We start from the raw sequence: 14,850 nt of genomic DNA, 5'->3' as shown, positions 1-14,850 counted from the left end.
CCAAATTTTTAACTGTCAGAAGTCAAAGCCAGGCTCATTCTCGGTGTAAAAACCTGTGATGCTCACGAGTGACGTAAAACAAAAGCAACAAAACATCAATCAATCAATCAATCAATCAAAGTTTATTGTCTAACGTGAGGCATGGTTGCATTTGAGCCCGAGCCAGAGGCTCCTGTATAAAACGGTAGACTATAAACATTATAAACAAGAGCGTACAGCAAAACGGTACCTCATGAAACAAAGAAAACCTCGTCAGGTTTTTCCACTGAGGATGACCCCCAAAGGCATTACCCCATTGTGACCCTCTTTACTGACTCTGGAAAGAAGACGAGTGAAAAAACAAGTGGGCGAAAATTGTTAGTGGTTGCATTAGGTTTTCCCCTTGTTCGTCCTACTTTGAGGCTCGTTCTTACCATTTAAGAATGCCAGCCAGAACAGGAATAGATCGAGGTCAGAGGCTTTTTTCTTAGACCAAAATTCCCGTGCCCTTGCGTGGAATCCCGCGGGACAGAAAAACTTGCGTTCGAGAAACTAATGACGTCACTGCCAACTGATCCGAAGCCTTGTCTGAGGGTCTATCTCGGTGGCCATGTTGTATGCCATCTTTGTGGAGGCTACTTACAGGAGAAGATTGTCATGATTCGTTCGAAATGCCGAAGGATAAGCATGAAAATAATGATGTTCGAAGAAGTTATACTTTGATGAGTCCCGAGGATGTAGCTAACGGCAAAAAGTCGAAATGGACAGAACTGGAAATTACGGCTCCGATTCGTAATTTGAGCCCGTCATTATGGCGGCTGGATTTCTTAACTGCGTTGTTTTTAAACGACAACCACCTAACAAAGATTCCTCCAGAAATATCCAGGCTAGCTCAGCTCAAGCACTTGGATTTATCATCGAATAAATTGCGAAGTTTGCCCAGCGAACTTGGAGATCTGGTCACATTACGTGAGTTGCTTTTGAGCAACAATAGTCTGAGGGCTTTACCTAACGAACTCGGAAAACTTTTCCAGTTACAAACCCTTGGATTGCAAGGAAATCCCTTACCACAGGATGTTTTAACTCTAAATGAAGAAAAAAATGGAACAGCCAAACTTCTAGGCTTCTTGCTGGATAATTTAACAGGTAAGTAAACTAAGTGTAAACATCTAAAGGAGCGAGAGTTTTTGTGGTGTCAATTCTATATTTATCACTGTCAGAGTAAGATTCAGTCAGCGATCTTGGCCCAAATAGTCTCGCTTCTAGTTTTATTTCCACTTCAACGGTATTATCTGTTGTTTTTCTAAAGCCATGTTGTCTGTTGAACAGAGCTGATTTGTTTGCTCGCGAACGATGTTTTCTTTGTGTGTTGCACGAGGTTCGTTCGCATAATAGCGTTCACGAGGCATCGAATTTACGTCGTATTGATCGTTCTTTTCTAAGATTCAGTTGTACTTTCGTGAGCAATATCCTTCATTTTAAAACTCTTCAGCAAATTCTATACTCAACAAACTAAAATCGTTGCTTAATCCTGAAGTGAAACACCGTAAGTTTATCTTGATTGAGGTCGTTTTGTTTTAACACAAACGAAAGTAGACCCTCCTAACCTAACGAACAATAACCGTTTGAAACCGCCATATTTAGTGGTAGCCCCACTATCAAACTGCACTGGATTGCTTTGTGATAGCTGTTGAATGAATCTTAAGCTTAAAAATCGGAGGGTTGTCTGTCGTCATCTGTATAGTAATTCCTACGTGATTTATTTTCGAACACTGCATAAATGATGGTATTTTCGGAAGTCCGGAAGTGGGTTTGGAAAATTATTTTCATGTTGATTTTCCTTTTTCGTCATCTCCGCTTTACTTAATATCATTTAAGATTTGTTCGTGATCGTTTTGCCGTAATGGTTATCTCATTAATTGCAAACCTGTCTGCAAAATGAGTTTAAAGATTACTGTAGTTACCTTGAACTGAAGTTAATTTGGGTTGAGTGGGTCTATATGAGTGGGTTTATTTGACAGTAAGATCACTAGATTCGAAAACAAGCACTCTATTGAAAGTCCATGTATTGGTTCACGATTTTATTCTCTTATTTTAACAATTGAATTCAGTGAGTTTGCACTAAAAACTTAAAAAAAAAAAACAACAGTGGATGTCATCTTAATGTCCTTTCACATGCATCAAGGTTAGCATCTTCCAGTTAATTAAAGATGTAACTTTTCTTATTATACCCTATTTGAGAAAGGTTTTTTTTGCTAACAAAACAGTATTTCCAATGTTATTTTATGCATAGACAAATCAACTGAAACTTCATTGAACCTTTTTGTGATGGAATGGTTTTAAGTATTTTTTATTTGCTTTTGTATGTTGTAATATTTTTCTGCATCCCCAAATTTTATTTTTAGTTTCAGTTTCATTGACTCATAACATAATTTACTAATTAATGTATTTGTTGATGCATGTGTGTAATCTTACAGTTGTGGTTCTAATTAACACTAATTTGAGAGATACCCCTAAATTAAAGTAGGAGGGTAATTTTTAATACCCCGATCAGACTGAAAGTATAGGAGATGTGCTGGCACAATGACCTGTGAACTGGTCTTTATATTAACAGATCTGGGTTTGAGCTGTGACCAAAGCATTTTGTCATGCTTGTAGAAAGACGTAGAATTCTTGTAGAGTCTTTTTCAATCCAGTGGTTAAAAAATCAGCAACTTTCAGAAAACTTTCAGGAAAATTTGATAAATTATCATTGGCTACTTGCTGTGGAGCAACACCTTGCCCAGTGGGCAGCAACAGTAACTTACAGATGTACAATATAGGTTGCTCAATACTTATAAAAGTGGAATTGGCTCTAAAGAGTGTGGATTACATGGTTTGGAACGCTCAGTCTACTGTAACTGTTTTAAAATTGAAATGTTTTGATTGGTGAAATTATTCATGTTGGATGCATGTGAGAAACAGGTTATTTTTTTGCATAAACATGTGTATACCCCTATCTGTAGATATTTGCCCTTGGTGAAGGATATCTTTAAAAATGAGACGTGATGAAAGGCAAATTTTTACAAACCAAATGTAACTGTTAGAGTGATGTGGAGCTAGAGTTGCTCTCAGCTCTGCCTCAAGCAAGCTTTACTCTTCTCTCATGCCCCCTCAACTTTTTGGTGCTTCATATCCCCATGAATGCCCACTGAAGTACAAGTCAATTGTCAAATGTTTGAATTTCTGCAATTGCTATTGCATACAATGTTTTCTTGACTGAGAAAAGCTGTAACATTGTTTGTAGAATCCAGTTCAGATATCATTTTTGCTTTTAACAAGAATCATTGATTCACTTGAGGAAATTAAATTTTATTTCAAATCTATTATTCCCAGCGTAACATATAGTGTCTCAGTATGGGAAAATTGCTCACCCTCTGCAATGAATTCTCTGAAACCTATCCACGCAAGAGCTTCCCGCATTATAAACAACCTTCAACCATAGCTGGCTGATGATATCTGTCTCAGTAAATTGAATTGGCTACCCTTCTCTTACTTTTACCAAAAGTCCGTTCTTACGTTAATGCACAAAGTGTATTTTGAAACTTCGCATCAATCTGTTCGAGAACTTTTCTCTGAAAAGACAACTTCTAGGTCAACTCACTTTCCTAATCAATTTAATATCATTAGGTTTAAATCTCATACTAGAAGAAACACTTTACAGTACAGAGGCCCTGTAATCTGGAATTTTTTAAATAGACTAGTTAAAGTGCCTGGAAATTTTAATTCCTATAAGCAGATATTAAAGAAATACACCAGGGACATTGCGGAGTATTCTTTTAGCAAGGAAGCGATGTTGATCACCGCAAAAAAAGATGATTTTATATACTTTTTAGCATTTTAATTTCTGGTACTATAATTATAATTATTATCTCAATTAGGCTCTTGTAAATCTCAGTTTTTTATATACTTTTAAGCATTTTAATATCTGGTAGTATATTATTATTTCAATTAGGCTCTTGTAAATCTCAGTTTTTTTATATACTTTAAGCATTTTAATTTCTGGTATTAGAATTATTATTATTTCAATTAGGCTCTTGTAAATCTCAGTTTTTTTTGCATGCATATATATTGATTTCTCCCTGTACATAGCATTTATTCTTTTGTTAATATCTTTTGTTTGTCAAATTTTGATTGTGTACAGTATAGTAGGTCCACATCAGCCCATCGGCTGCCAAACAATCTCAACCTACTTATCAAATAAAGTTTACCTTACCTTACCTACCAATCAAATGTCAAGGTCATTTTCCCTATCCTTGATGAAAGGAAATATATGTAAGACTAGCTTCAATGTTTCTCCTTTGATCATTTCTCCTTGAGGAAGAGAGATTCTTTTACTTGGACTGACAAATACATGTACATTATCTTAGTGTGCAGCTTTATATTCAGCCAGATTACAGTGTACATGTTACGATGTCCATTTTTTTTTTTCAGATTTTTGTGCATCAGTTTAGATGTCCTTCATTTGGTTTATTTTTTTTTTTCAAGCACAATATGCCTCTGTTCACTTCCCACATATGAGTGTGGTAAACATCATTAGAGTGTATGATAATCATACTTAATCATATAGATACTGATGAAATACCAGGATTTCTCCTTTACTTAAAAGTCATATCTTCACTGCGTGCAGTGAAGATACTAATTTTATCTTTCATTTGTGAGGATAATTATTGGTGTGGCCATGGTTACCAACATAATTACCCAATTTCTGTTTCGAAAATGAACAAAAAAAGTTGTCTTTTATGTGGAAATTTCATCAGTATCTATATAATAAACAGAACATTACATGGCCGCGCGTGGATACGAATTTTATCTCCGAGTGCTGAAAGTATCTCTCACGAGTGAGCGCAGTAATATCCTCATGTCTGTAACAGGTGCAATGCACATGTTTATACTTTTTAACTCTTTAACTCCCAAAATCTAATAGTTAATTCTCCCTTCTGACTGCTACGCCTTTCCTTGTAAATTAGTTGTGTTGCTGTTAGATCAAGATTCTTGTACATAACATTAAACTACTTCTACCTGATCAGTTTGAGTATTCTCATTACCTTTTTTCTGGCTAATGTGTGGATATTGTAGTGAGAATTTAGATGTACATGTTAATCACTTCAAGAGTTAAAGATTTAACAATTACATACTGTTAATGTTTACAATGTATACCACATATAATGTTAGTACTTTGTTGGCAAGCTATTGAGATCATTTGGCTTTTGTTCTAGTTTGTCCTCGACCACCAGACAGGCAGTGGATTTCGCTACAACCAGATAGGCCAAGGAATCCTGCATGTGAGTTGTTTTCTTGTTTATGAAGTTCAGGATACTGTGTAAAGAAATGGATTGTCAGTTTGTTTTTTTTTTAAGATAGTATGATGGTATCTTGGTGAGGAAGAGGAATATTTGTGTGGTGCTTAAACCTTACTACCCACTCTGCACATTGATTCAGTTGTTTGAAAAATTAATCCATAATAATGGTGGACTTATGATGTTTTATACACAACAGTTAAGTTACTGTATGCTGTAAAAAGTTAATATGCTCCTGAAAATACAAGGTTTAAAACTGATACATTTTTTTACTTAGTTTGTCACTGGCTCTTACAAAAAACAAATTGTGCAAATTTAACATCATGATTTACATGTAATACTGCAAGAACTGAATTTGAGTCAAAATTATTTTGTCCAGTCCTTAACTTTTCCCACATGTTTCTCTGTAAGTACAATATTGTAACTTAATATCACTTTTAATTAACCTTGTATTGTCCTCATAATGATCTTACAGTAACTGTTGGTTGTCTTTGTTTTCAGTGACGTTTAGTGTCATGTGCTATAATGTCCTATGTGATAAGTATTGTACACGACAGATCTATGGTTATTGTCCATCATGGGCCCTTGATTGGGATTACAGGAAGAGTGCAATTCTGAAAGAGATTCTTCATTATGGTGCAGATATTCTAAGCTTACAGGTACAGTTCCATATCTTGTTCAATTAAAATCAAGTTCACCATACAGAATGTGGGGCTTTCATGCCTAATTTTGTTAAAAACATCTGATTTATAATGGCAAGTCTAATTTCATAAAATGGTCACCTGAAATAAGGATTTCATCACCAGAAAAAGAAAAGAGGTAGGGAATTTTATGCAATATTATGTAATGTTTTCAGAAAAATGTTTACATCAGACCCCTAAACACAGGTTGCCAAAATGGAGGCTTCTGCTGCAAATTCAGATGCAAAAATTTTCTACTGCATGCCATAGTGATCAAAATGGTCACAGGTTGAGGCACTGAATGTGTTTAAAAAGCACAGCAGGTGCAAAAATGCTAGAAAAAGGAAAATAGAGATAGAGTACATGTAGCCAGTACTTCAGTCTGTAGATACAACGAAATGGTGCTGGGTAACCTGAACTTGGATGGCATCCTTTGAAGGGGAAGTAGTACTAAGGCTAGTTGCTTCGTGGTATGGAAGTTAATTAACACTACCAGACTGTCTTCATTTAAGTTTGAAAAAGTATTTTGCAATTCAAAAATTATCTCAAAAACCACAAAATAAATACAGCAGTGCCCCACTTAACTTTCAGTCAAACTCCTGGATAACTTGAACAAAATGTGATTTCTTCTGGATTTAACCCCACTGTTCAAGTTATTTATAGTATTCTCAGTTTACTGGAACTCCCCATTACTTTTCCTTGGCTCAAACCTACACTGATAATTCAAACTTAAATGAAAAATGTAGTCAATGTTAAGCTTCAAAGTGTCAGAACATAGCTGATTGGCACTTCCCAATCTTAATTCTGGACTGGTATGAAAGCTGTAATATGTACAAAAACATAGTACTATAACCTTAACTTAGTACTTAACTATAACCTTAACATTCGCTCTGACGAAGGGCTAAGGCTCGAAACGTCAGCTTTTGTAATCGTTACGGTGGCCAATTTACCGTTTCAACTTTGTTAATATATCCAAATTATAACCTTAACTTCCCAAACTTAACTTTCTGAAGAAAGAGTTCCTATGAAACAAAATGTAAGAAGTGTAGGAGAGGTAAAAAGATGATGCCTATCAACAAGATAATTTAATTTCACCATCAACACTGATAACTCAAACCCCGGCTAAATTGAAGGGTTTTTTGTTTCCCTCGAGAGTTTGAATTAACAGGGTCTTAAGACGTGTTTTATAATCACTTCAAAGACTTTAAACATGTAGAAAAAGTGTTGTTCACTAAGTAGAAATAAGAAAACAACTACAGACTTTTCTTTTGGTCCCTCTTGCAGGAAATTGAGACAGAGCAGTTCTTTAACTTTTTCCTTCCTGAGCTTCAACAGCACGGCTATAATGGAATTTTTAGTCCCAAGTCCAGAGCAAGAACAATGGCAGAAGAAGATAGGAGATATGTTGATGGCTGTGCCATATTTTATAGGACCTCCAAGTGAGTAATCTAAATGCAACTTTGATAAGAGTACTGTTAAGTAAAGATACTAGGCTGGGTGTTAAAGGTAACCTTTTAATGGAGCAGGAAATTTTGGTGAAATTTTTTACTACACTACAAAACTGAAAAGACCAACAGCAAATTCTTAGTTTGGTGAATTTCCCCTGGACCTTCTTTTGCTTTGAAAGCTTTTGGCATGTTCAACTTCAAGTCTTGTGGTTGTCCTTAAACTAAATCCATATCTATGGTGAAGATTTGTTTTGAGATATTACATTGTATGTAACTTGTACCCAGCCTTTTTTTTTTTTTTTTATACCCCAACTTCAAATTTAATTTCATTGGTGCTTAAGGTTTGGGGCAGTACCCAGGGAGGAGAGAGGAAAGGGGAGGCAATGAGGTCTGGGACTGAGAAACAATGATCTCACAACTTGCAAAGCAGTCAATTTACAGGCTTGTCAGTGCTCCTTAAGCCACGCAGACTGCTCAAATCCTTTACGTGCGAAATTGGTCTTGCAAGTGGGTTGAAAATGTATCATGGTAAAACTGTATATTATGGATATGCTCTTTTCTCTTGTCTGTTTGTTGATTATGCTTTGGTGAAGCCAGTTCCAGGATGCAGTGAACTTTAAAAAACAAATTCAAGTTCATGTGCAAAATTTCTTTATCGGGAAGTGTAAGTTGCAGCGCAAAGTTCCCAGCTTTGATAAAAATCACACAAACACCTTCACAGAGTTCACTTCCCAGCACTTCTAATGAAGGGTGCATCGAAGAAAGTATTTTTAACATGTCAAACCCTTCATCTACCTCAGCTAGTATGGGAAAGATTTTAGTTCTTGTCATTCGAATTATCTTAATAAGTTTTTTAAGGAAAGTTTCTGCCTGACTTCTAATCATCTGAATTCCTCTCCTCAAATGTTCAGTTTCAAAATAGTAACTTACAGAGTTGTTAGCCCTTTGCAAACCCCCCGAGACTGGAGAGCTAGTAGATTGCTCTTTGTCTGGCCCCTAACCTTTGACCTGTCTGGCATGGGTGACCCTACCAGGATCTGAAGAGGTCCAGTCAGCATAGCTCTCAGGCTCACTCAGAGCATTTAAGCCCCCTGACCTGACCTGATGGGAAATACAAGAGGGCTGCCCCAAGAACACCTGGTGGTGGACAGCATAGAAAGAAATTAAGGAGATGGGGACCACTAGGGGAGGTATTAAGCTCATGGCAAAAGGGCAGCAGATGTGTAAGGAACATGTTGCTACCCTAAATGCCACTCGGATATAAAGGGCATAAGTGAGTGAGTGATGGTAAGTGGCTCTGATCTCTCAAAGCTGGATGAAATACAGGGGGGGGGGGAGGAATTCTTGTGATAGAGTGGTCTTCTGTGAAAGACAACCAGCAATACTCCAAATTAGCTCAATTAGGGTTATAGACTCTTTGGATATCTTTTGAGAAGCCAAACTCCTTCTCTGATTACATACATTTATCATTTCAGATTCAGCCTCGTCAAAGAGTACCTGATTGAATTCAATCAACTGGCTATGCAAAATGCTACAGAAGCAGAAGACATGCTCAATAGAGTCATGACAAAAGACAACATTGGAATCACAGCATTACTTGAGCTCAAGGAGGGCTACCTTAATTATGGTAATGATGTGAACATGCCACGGCAGCAGGTGCTTGTGTCCAATGTGCATATTCACTGGGACCCGGAGTTTAAGGATGTGAAGTTGATTCAATCAGTGATGTTGATGCATGAGCTGATGACCATCATGCAGGAGATTAACCCTGGCTTTATGGTACAGGGAGGTAAGTTGAATAGATTTTGTCTGATAAAATATCCATGAATAATTATCTTGAACCTAAGAGAAATAAAAGGCGGAAGTGCTGTGAAAACGTTTCGCACCCAAAGCTCTTACAGCTTTGCTGCTCAATACTTCAAAGCAAGCACCAAACCACCAGCTTTACAGGCTGATCTGTAGGTAACTTTCTTTTACAATAATTTATGTGGAAGAGACTGTAGCTTAGTGATTCGTACAATGGGCTCTGGAACAAACGATCCGGGTTGGATGCCCAGCTGTGTTTCGTTTACTCTCACAGTATCTCTCTCCACCCAGGACAATTAATGGGTGCTTCCAATTTGCCAGAGAAACCTTACCAAGTTTTATGGGTACAGGTTACCCAACAACGGATTGGTTTCCTATCCAGCAGGGGTGGTAATGAGGCAATTCATGCTTCTGGACGCTAGATAACCATCCGCAGGATGTGTCTTTGGGGCCAGCTTGATATCTAACAAACAGGAGATGATATCAGAGAAACAGATTAGCTGATAACAACAAATTACGTGAAGTACATAACTGTACACAGCTAGAATAGATAATGAAGAATTTTTATTTAAAAGTTTAATTTGTATGACTAGTCTAAAGCAAACTCTATGGCCGACGATATGATTTGTGGTTTCACTGGACTGCTGTGTTGGCTTCCATTCGGGTTGTTACACTTTAGAGTCTAAAACAGTCAGTACTACTGAGGATTTTCCCTTTCTCGGGGCTACCCCCGTGCCTAGACAAGGTTCTCACCAGGGCTACTGCATCGCTCCTTCATTACATGTTTAATGCCACAGTACGCAAGGTGTACGATTAATGCTTAAATTTTCATGGTTTTCATCTCCTCGTGTTAGGTAAAAATGGCACTGCACCAAGCAAGTCAATTCCATTAGTGTGCTGCGGTGATTTAAACTCACTCCCTGAGTCAGGGGTGGTTGAATTCTTGGACAATGGTAGAGTCCGGATTGACCACGGTGACTTCTTGGACATGAAATACGATGGTTTTTTGTCACGCCTTAGCAATAGCAAAAACGGAGAAAAGTGTGGAGACCTGACCCACTGCTTCAAGCTCCAACGTGCCTACTCTGAAGACCAGATGTCTTACAGTAACCTTACCTATTCATTCACAGGTGTCATTGATTATATTCATTACACATCAGACCTTCTCATTCCACTTGGCGTGCTCGGCTCTGTTAGTCAGGATTACATCAAAGAGAACAAAATCATCGGATGGCCACACCCACATTTCCCGTCAGACCACCAGTCACTGCTCGTGGAATTTGAGGCTCTGAGCTTCAGCAATGGGGTACCTGTTTATGGATACATTCCAGGTTCTCACCACCCCAGGTAGTGTTAGATTCTCGCGCGATAACGATGTTGTAAATTTGTAACAAAAGAGTTGTAAAGAGGCTGAGTTGAAGCAAGCCATTTTTAAGGATCTTGTTACAAGACGTGTTTTGTATTCTATCAGGAAAATGTTCACCGGCATTTTTTCCCCTTATTCAGTTTTATAAACCCGTTTGGATTTTGGTTTTGGTAAAAGGAGAACGGAAGGTGCTTTAAAGTTTAGTTAGTTGGTTTCTTGGCATAGTACTGTACGCACAACTTCAGTTATGAAGCAATATTGTTCAACTTTAATTTAATTTAACTATTTTGACAGTAATTTAGTGCGTTAGCTTAGAAGTGTTCAGTATAATATATTGCAATTTTAATTCTTTATCTGTAATATGTAGTGTTATTATGATATTTAATTTCTTCGCCGTTATGTATATCTTCCTTTGTAAACCATGGACGGACAAAACGCGCGTTAAGACGAAAATGCCACACAAATGGAGTTATCCTCTTTTTAAGAACTTTTTATTTTAAAGAAGAACTTGAATATATCAAAGAAAGGGAGGTAGTGAAAAATATAGATTTCATCCCCATATCTTACCATGTATGTAGCCTCAAATGGCATTTTTCAATGAATGCGGAAATTGTACAACTTATTTCAGAAGAGCTCGTTCACTTGTAAAATTTTATTAATCCTCCGCTTGTCGCTTAGAATGGAACAGTCTTCGATGCTGTGGTTGCAATTGCATTGTACTTGGACACAAGAGTGAATTGACACCTATAAGCGTCTTTACTGTATGTACACGACATTGTACAGTATCGTCTCAACAAATACATTCGTGGACTATATCTTTAACCAACTTGCTAAAACACTTTCATTTTCCTTTACCATCAGCCCAACTCTACATTTTATTTGGGCGTTTCATTTTGTTTTCTCTCTGTTCTTAGAGATTAATTGTGTACCATACATTGAATATTTTGGGCCGAGGACATAAGGAGATTGTAGGGGACGCAAAGAAATTGTCTACCATCACCACTTACAGTCTTTGGGAAAACAGTCAGTTTTTTTTTTTTTTCTTTTTCGTAGATCCTAATTACATCTTAGCGAAGATCAAAATGTATGCTTTATTGGTTTTAGTTTGTTTTGTTAGTTTTTGTTGTGGTTTTTTTGGGTTTTTTTTCCCGATTCTTTTTCACTTCACTTTTCGTCAGGAAATCGTCGTAATATGCAGCCGCGAAATATATCAACGCCCAAAGCACAAAATGCTTCGGTTTACGTGCAATACCTGCATCATAGATTTTCATTTTTAGATCTTACCAAGGTTTCATGCTCGATACTGTATATGTAACATGTTACTTATAGTGCATCAGGTTATTGAAACTCTGTAGATATTCTTCCCATGTGAAGCTTCATCCGATCGTCGTCCAACTTTTGACCGATCGATTCGCACGCTAGTGACATGTTGCGTGACATGTGTGTGAACCATACATGTCACGTAACAAGCCAGAAGTCAGCAGATCTTCGTGAAAAGCTAAGAATAGCCAAACAGTCCTGGATTTGCTTCACATGGTTGGAATAAGTGTATAAACAGTTTTTTCTTTCTCCACGAAAGAGAAGAAGGGTTGTATTGTAGAGCGTTTTTATGGTGTTATTTATGTGTTGTAAACCAGTGTTTTATTTAGAGTTTGTCAGTCATTGCTTTGAAAACATACATGCAACTTACTAAAGGCGACAGGTGCAATTACAACGAGCTAAAATTCTTCTTATCGCTCTACAATTTCAACTTCATCTCGTTAATGAAGCTTCTGTTTGCTCGTGGTTTAAGAACAATCAAGTAATTTAGTTGTAGACTGCTTTTCTCCTTGTTTGCGTTTCAAACGCATGTACACGTTTTCAGATGTGGGTAACCGCCCTTTTATGGCTGCTTGTCGTCGGAAATTATGCTGTTGACAGCTTTTAGAGCTCGATTTATTTTACAGTATGGTGTATTATCAAAATGTGTGATAAATTACGGTCCCTTCAACGTTTGTCGGATGTGTGGGTGTTCGTAACGCCCCATTATTGTAACCTAAATGGACTTGAAAACAGTGTATGTTAAAGTATTACCAGCAGACGAAGGCTTGTTGATCGTTGGTGAAGCCGAATAATTGGGTTGAAGGTGCTGATTCTTCAGTACAGTTGGTGCAAGTTGAGTCCAACTCGGACCATGCGCGAGAAAGGATGAGTTATCCTGAGAGAGGAAATAATTATTTGTATTCATTTGTTCTGGCTGGTCAGTGATAAATGCCTGGATTGTTCATGAGAAGTTTTTAATGATTTTTGTTTTTAATCTTGAAATGCATTCAAGTACAACTTAATTTACAATTTTTAACTAGCGTGGTTCTTTTAATCTGGAAGGCAGAGAAGGAAATGAATATTCGGTATGTTTGGTTTGGTTTAATCTTCATGGTTAGCTCTATTTAGTTGTGTAGGATGAGTTATCGGAGTTCATTTTATTCCGCACTGTGTCATCACATTAATGGTGAAATACCCAACATTTTTCAGTGGCCAGTTGAACATTGGGATCATTATTTGTTTATCTAGACAATGTTGCCTAAATAATATTTGTTTTTCTCGCGAGGGACAAAATTCGCACACTGTCATTATTATTGCAGTATGTTTTGAGCAGTTGTGGATGCGGTGAACTTGATTTTCGTGTCGGTGAACTAATTTTGAGCGTGTTTCATAGTATGGTACGTACACTGGGTGGGGCTAACTAGGACTGGCTTTTATACACAAAATAGAAGTGTGCGATTTTTGTTTTATTAGTTTTACACTGCGCAGTTATTGCTTTTTTTGATCACCATTTGTAGTTTACAGTGAGGTGGTTGGTTTGTAGACAGGTTACGAGGGCCATTGTAGATTGTAACTCGTACTTTTTAACGGAAACTGGCATTTATGAGAAAAACGGTAAACTACTGGAATAAAATCAGTGAACAAAGTCAGCCTGGAATGTATCTCGTCTGATTTGTTTCTATTTTTGTTTTATTTTGATTTTCTTATTTTTCTTGTTTTTCTTTTTGTGTACCTAGTTTTTGTTTCTATGTCAGTCTGTTATTGGTATCGCTAAAATTTCGAAGGCCTCGTTCCTGGCCGAGGCTTCTTTTAAATTTATTTAATTTTTCCTTTTATTTTATTTATTAATTTTTTTTTTGTGCAGATGACAATTGGTTTTAGACAGGAACTTTGAAAGCACTTGAGAGGGAATGAATTTGTTCCTCATCCCTTACCCGGGACATCAGTATGCATATTCTCCATACTGTTCTCTGTACATTTCCTAAGGTGCTTATTAGGAGACTTTGTTTAACAATCAAGAGCTTCTCTGATTTAGGATCATTTCCTTTATTCTCGTAGCCTTTTTGTTTGATTCAGGCTGATGATGTAAGGAGAGATTGGATGTTGGTCACTCTTGGCGGTATTAAAGGGTTTATGTACGGATATTCGTTATAGTCTGATCAGTTCATTTAATACGTAGAATGAGACGTGAACATTTGTATATTAAACGTAGAAAAAAAAAATGAAGGCGGCCGTCCATCGTCGTTTTCCTTGAGGAAAGGAGGTGGAAAAGACGTTGTCTCATCTTCGTCCCCTCCCCTCCCTAGGCTTTGGTAGATTGTGCTCGAAAAAAGAGCATATTATGCTATTAGCAGTGCTCATATTTTTTAGAAATTATGCCAAAATTATGCTATTTTCTGAAAATTATGCTCTCTGTCACCGAAATTATGTTACTTACATTTTACACTGATTTTAAGGAAAATAAAGATCATCAGTGGCTTAACTCTATCAATTTTGACTTTAATGAACATTCACATAGTCCACCTTCCAGTCTTACAGTCTTTAGGATCGCAAATACGCACGTGCGCACCTCGAAAAGCCAAATGATTAACAAATGATACGTTCTCTAGAGATTAAAGCTCTCGGTACGGCACTGGAAGTGCTTGAAGTGGTGGAAGTGGATGCACTCGAAGACGACGCCATCTTTGATCTGAGGCCTGAGGGGCCGAGCCGCCGATCCATAAGCGTGGTGGCTTGAGTCTCAGTCTTATGCACAGGGTAACCTCTGCCGCCTGCCGGACCATATTTGACCATGGGCCCTAGCACACCTCAATATTTTCCAAAAACAATACAAAAATAAAATACAAACTGAATTATTCTAGAGCTATGATGGTTTTTTTTTTTTCAATGCATAAAAGCTCGGATTATGCCAGCAGTGCTAAACTGAAATG

The 14,850-nt window shown here is 37.3% G+C and overlaps 1 protein-coding gene across 1 annotated transcript; it reads left to right on the top strand.

Moving 5' to 3' along the window:
• Positions 1–542: 542 nt before the first annotated feature.
• Positions 543–13,569, top strand: LOC111336620 (CCR4-NOT transcription complex subunit 6). The gene is made up of 6 exons (XM_022942747.2): positions 543–1,125; positions 5,238–5,303; positions 5,820–5,977; positions 7,283–7,437; positions 8,922–9,235; positions 10,107–13,569. The coding sequence occupies exons 1-6, from the start codon at positions 597–599 to the stop codon at positions 10,601–10,603; spliced, it is 1,719 nt and encodes a 572-aa protein (XP_022798482.1). The 5' UTR covers positions 543–596; the 3' UTR covers positions 10,604–13,569.
• The last annotated feature ends 1,281 nt before the right edge of the window (positions 13,570–14,850 follow it).

The sequence above is a fragment of the Stylophora pistillata genome, chromosome 1, assembly GCF_964205215.1.
Source record: "Stylophora pistillata chromosome 1, jaStyPist1.2, whole genome shotgun sequence".
Classification (NCBI taxonomy): domain Eukaryota; kingdom Metazoa; phylum Cnidaria; class Anthozoa; order Scleractinia; family Pocilloporidae; genus Stylophora; species Stylophora pistillata.
The sequence above is the reverse complement of the archived record's forward strand: the minus strand, read 5'-3'. Positions and strand labels throughout refer to the sequence as shown.

Excerpts from the sequence above, each read along its gene's own strand:
- LOC111336620 (XM_022942747.2), top strand. The coding sequence starts at position 597 with ATGCCATCTTTGTGGAGGCTACTTACAGGAGAAGATTGTCATGATTCG. Across the intron at positions 5,978-7,282 it reads CAGATATTCTAAGCTTACAG|GAAATTGAGACAGAGCAGTT; the intron begins GTACAGTTCCAT and ends TCCCTCTTGCAG. Across the intron at positions 7,438-8,921 it reads ATATTTTATAGGACCTCCAA|ATTCAGCCTCGTCAAAGAGT; the intron begins GTGAGTAATCTA and ends TTATCATTTCAG.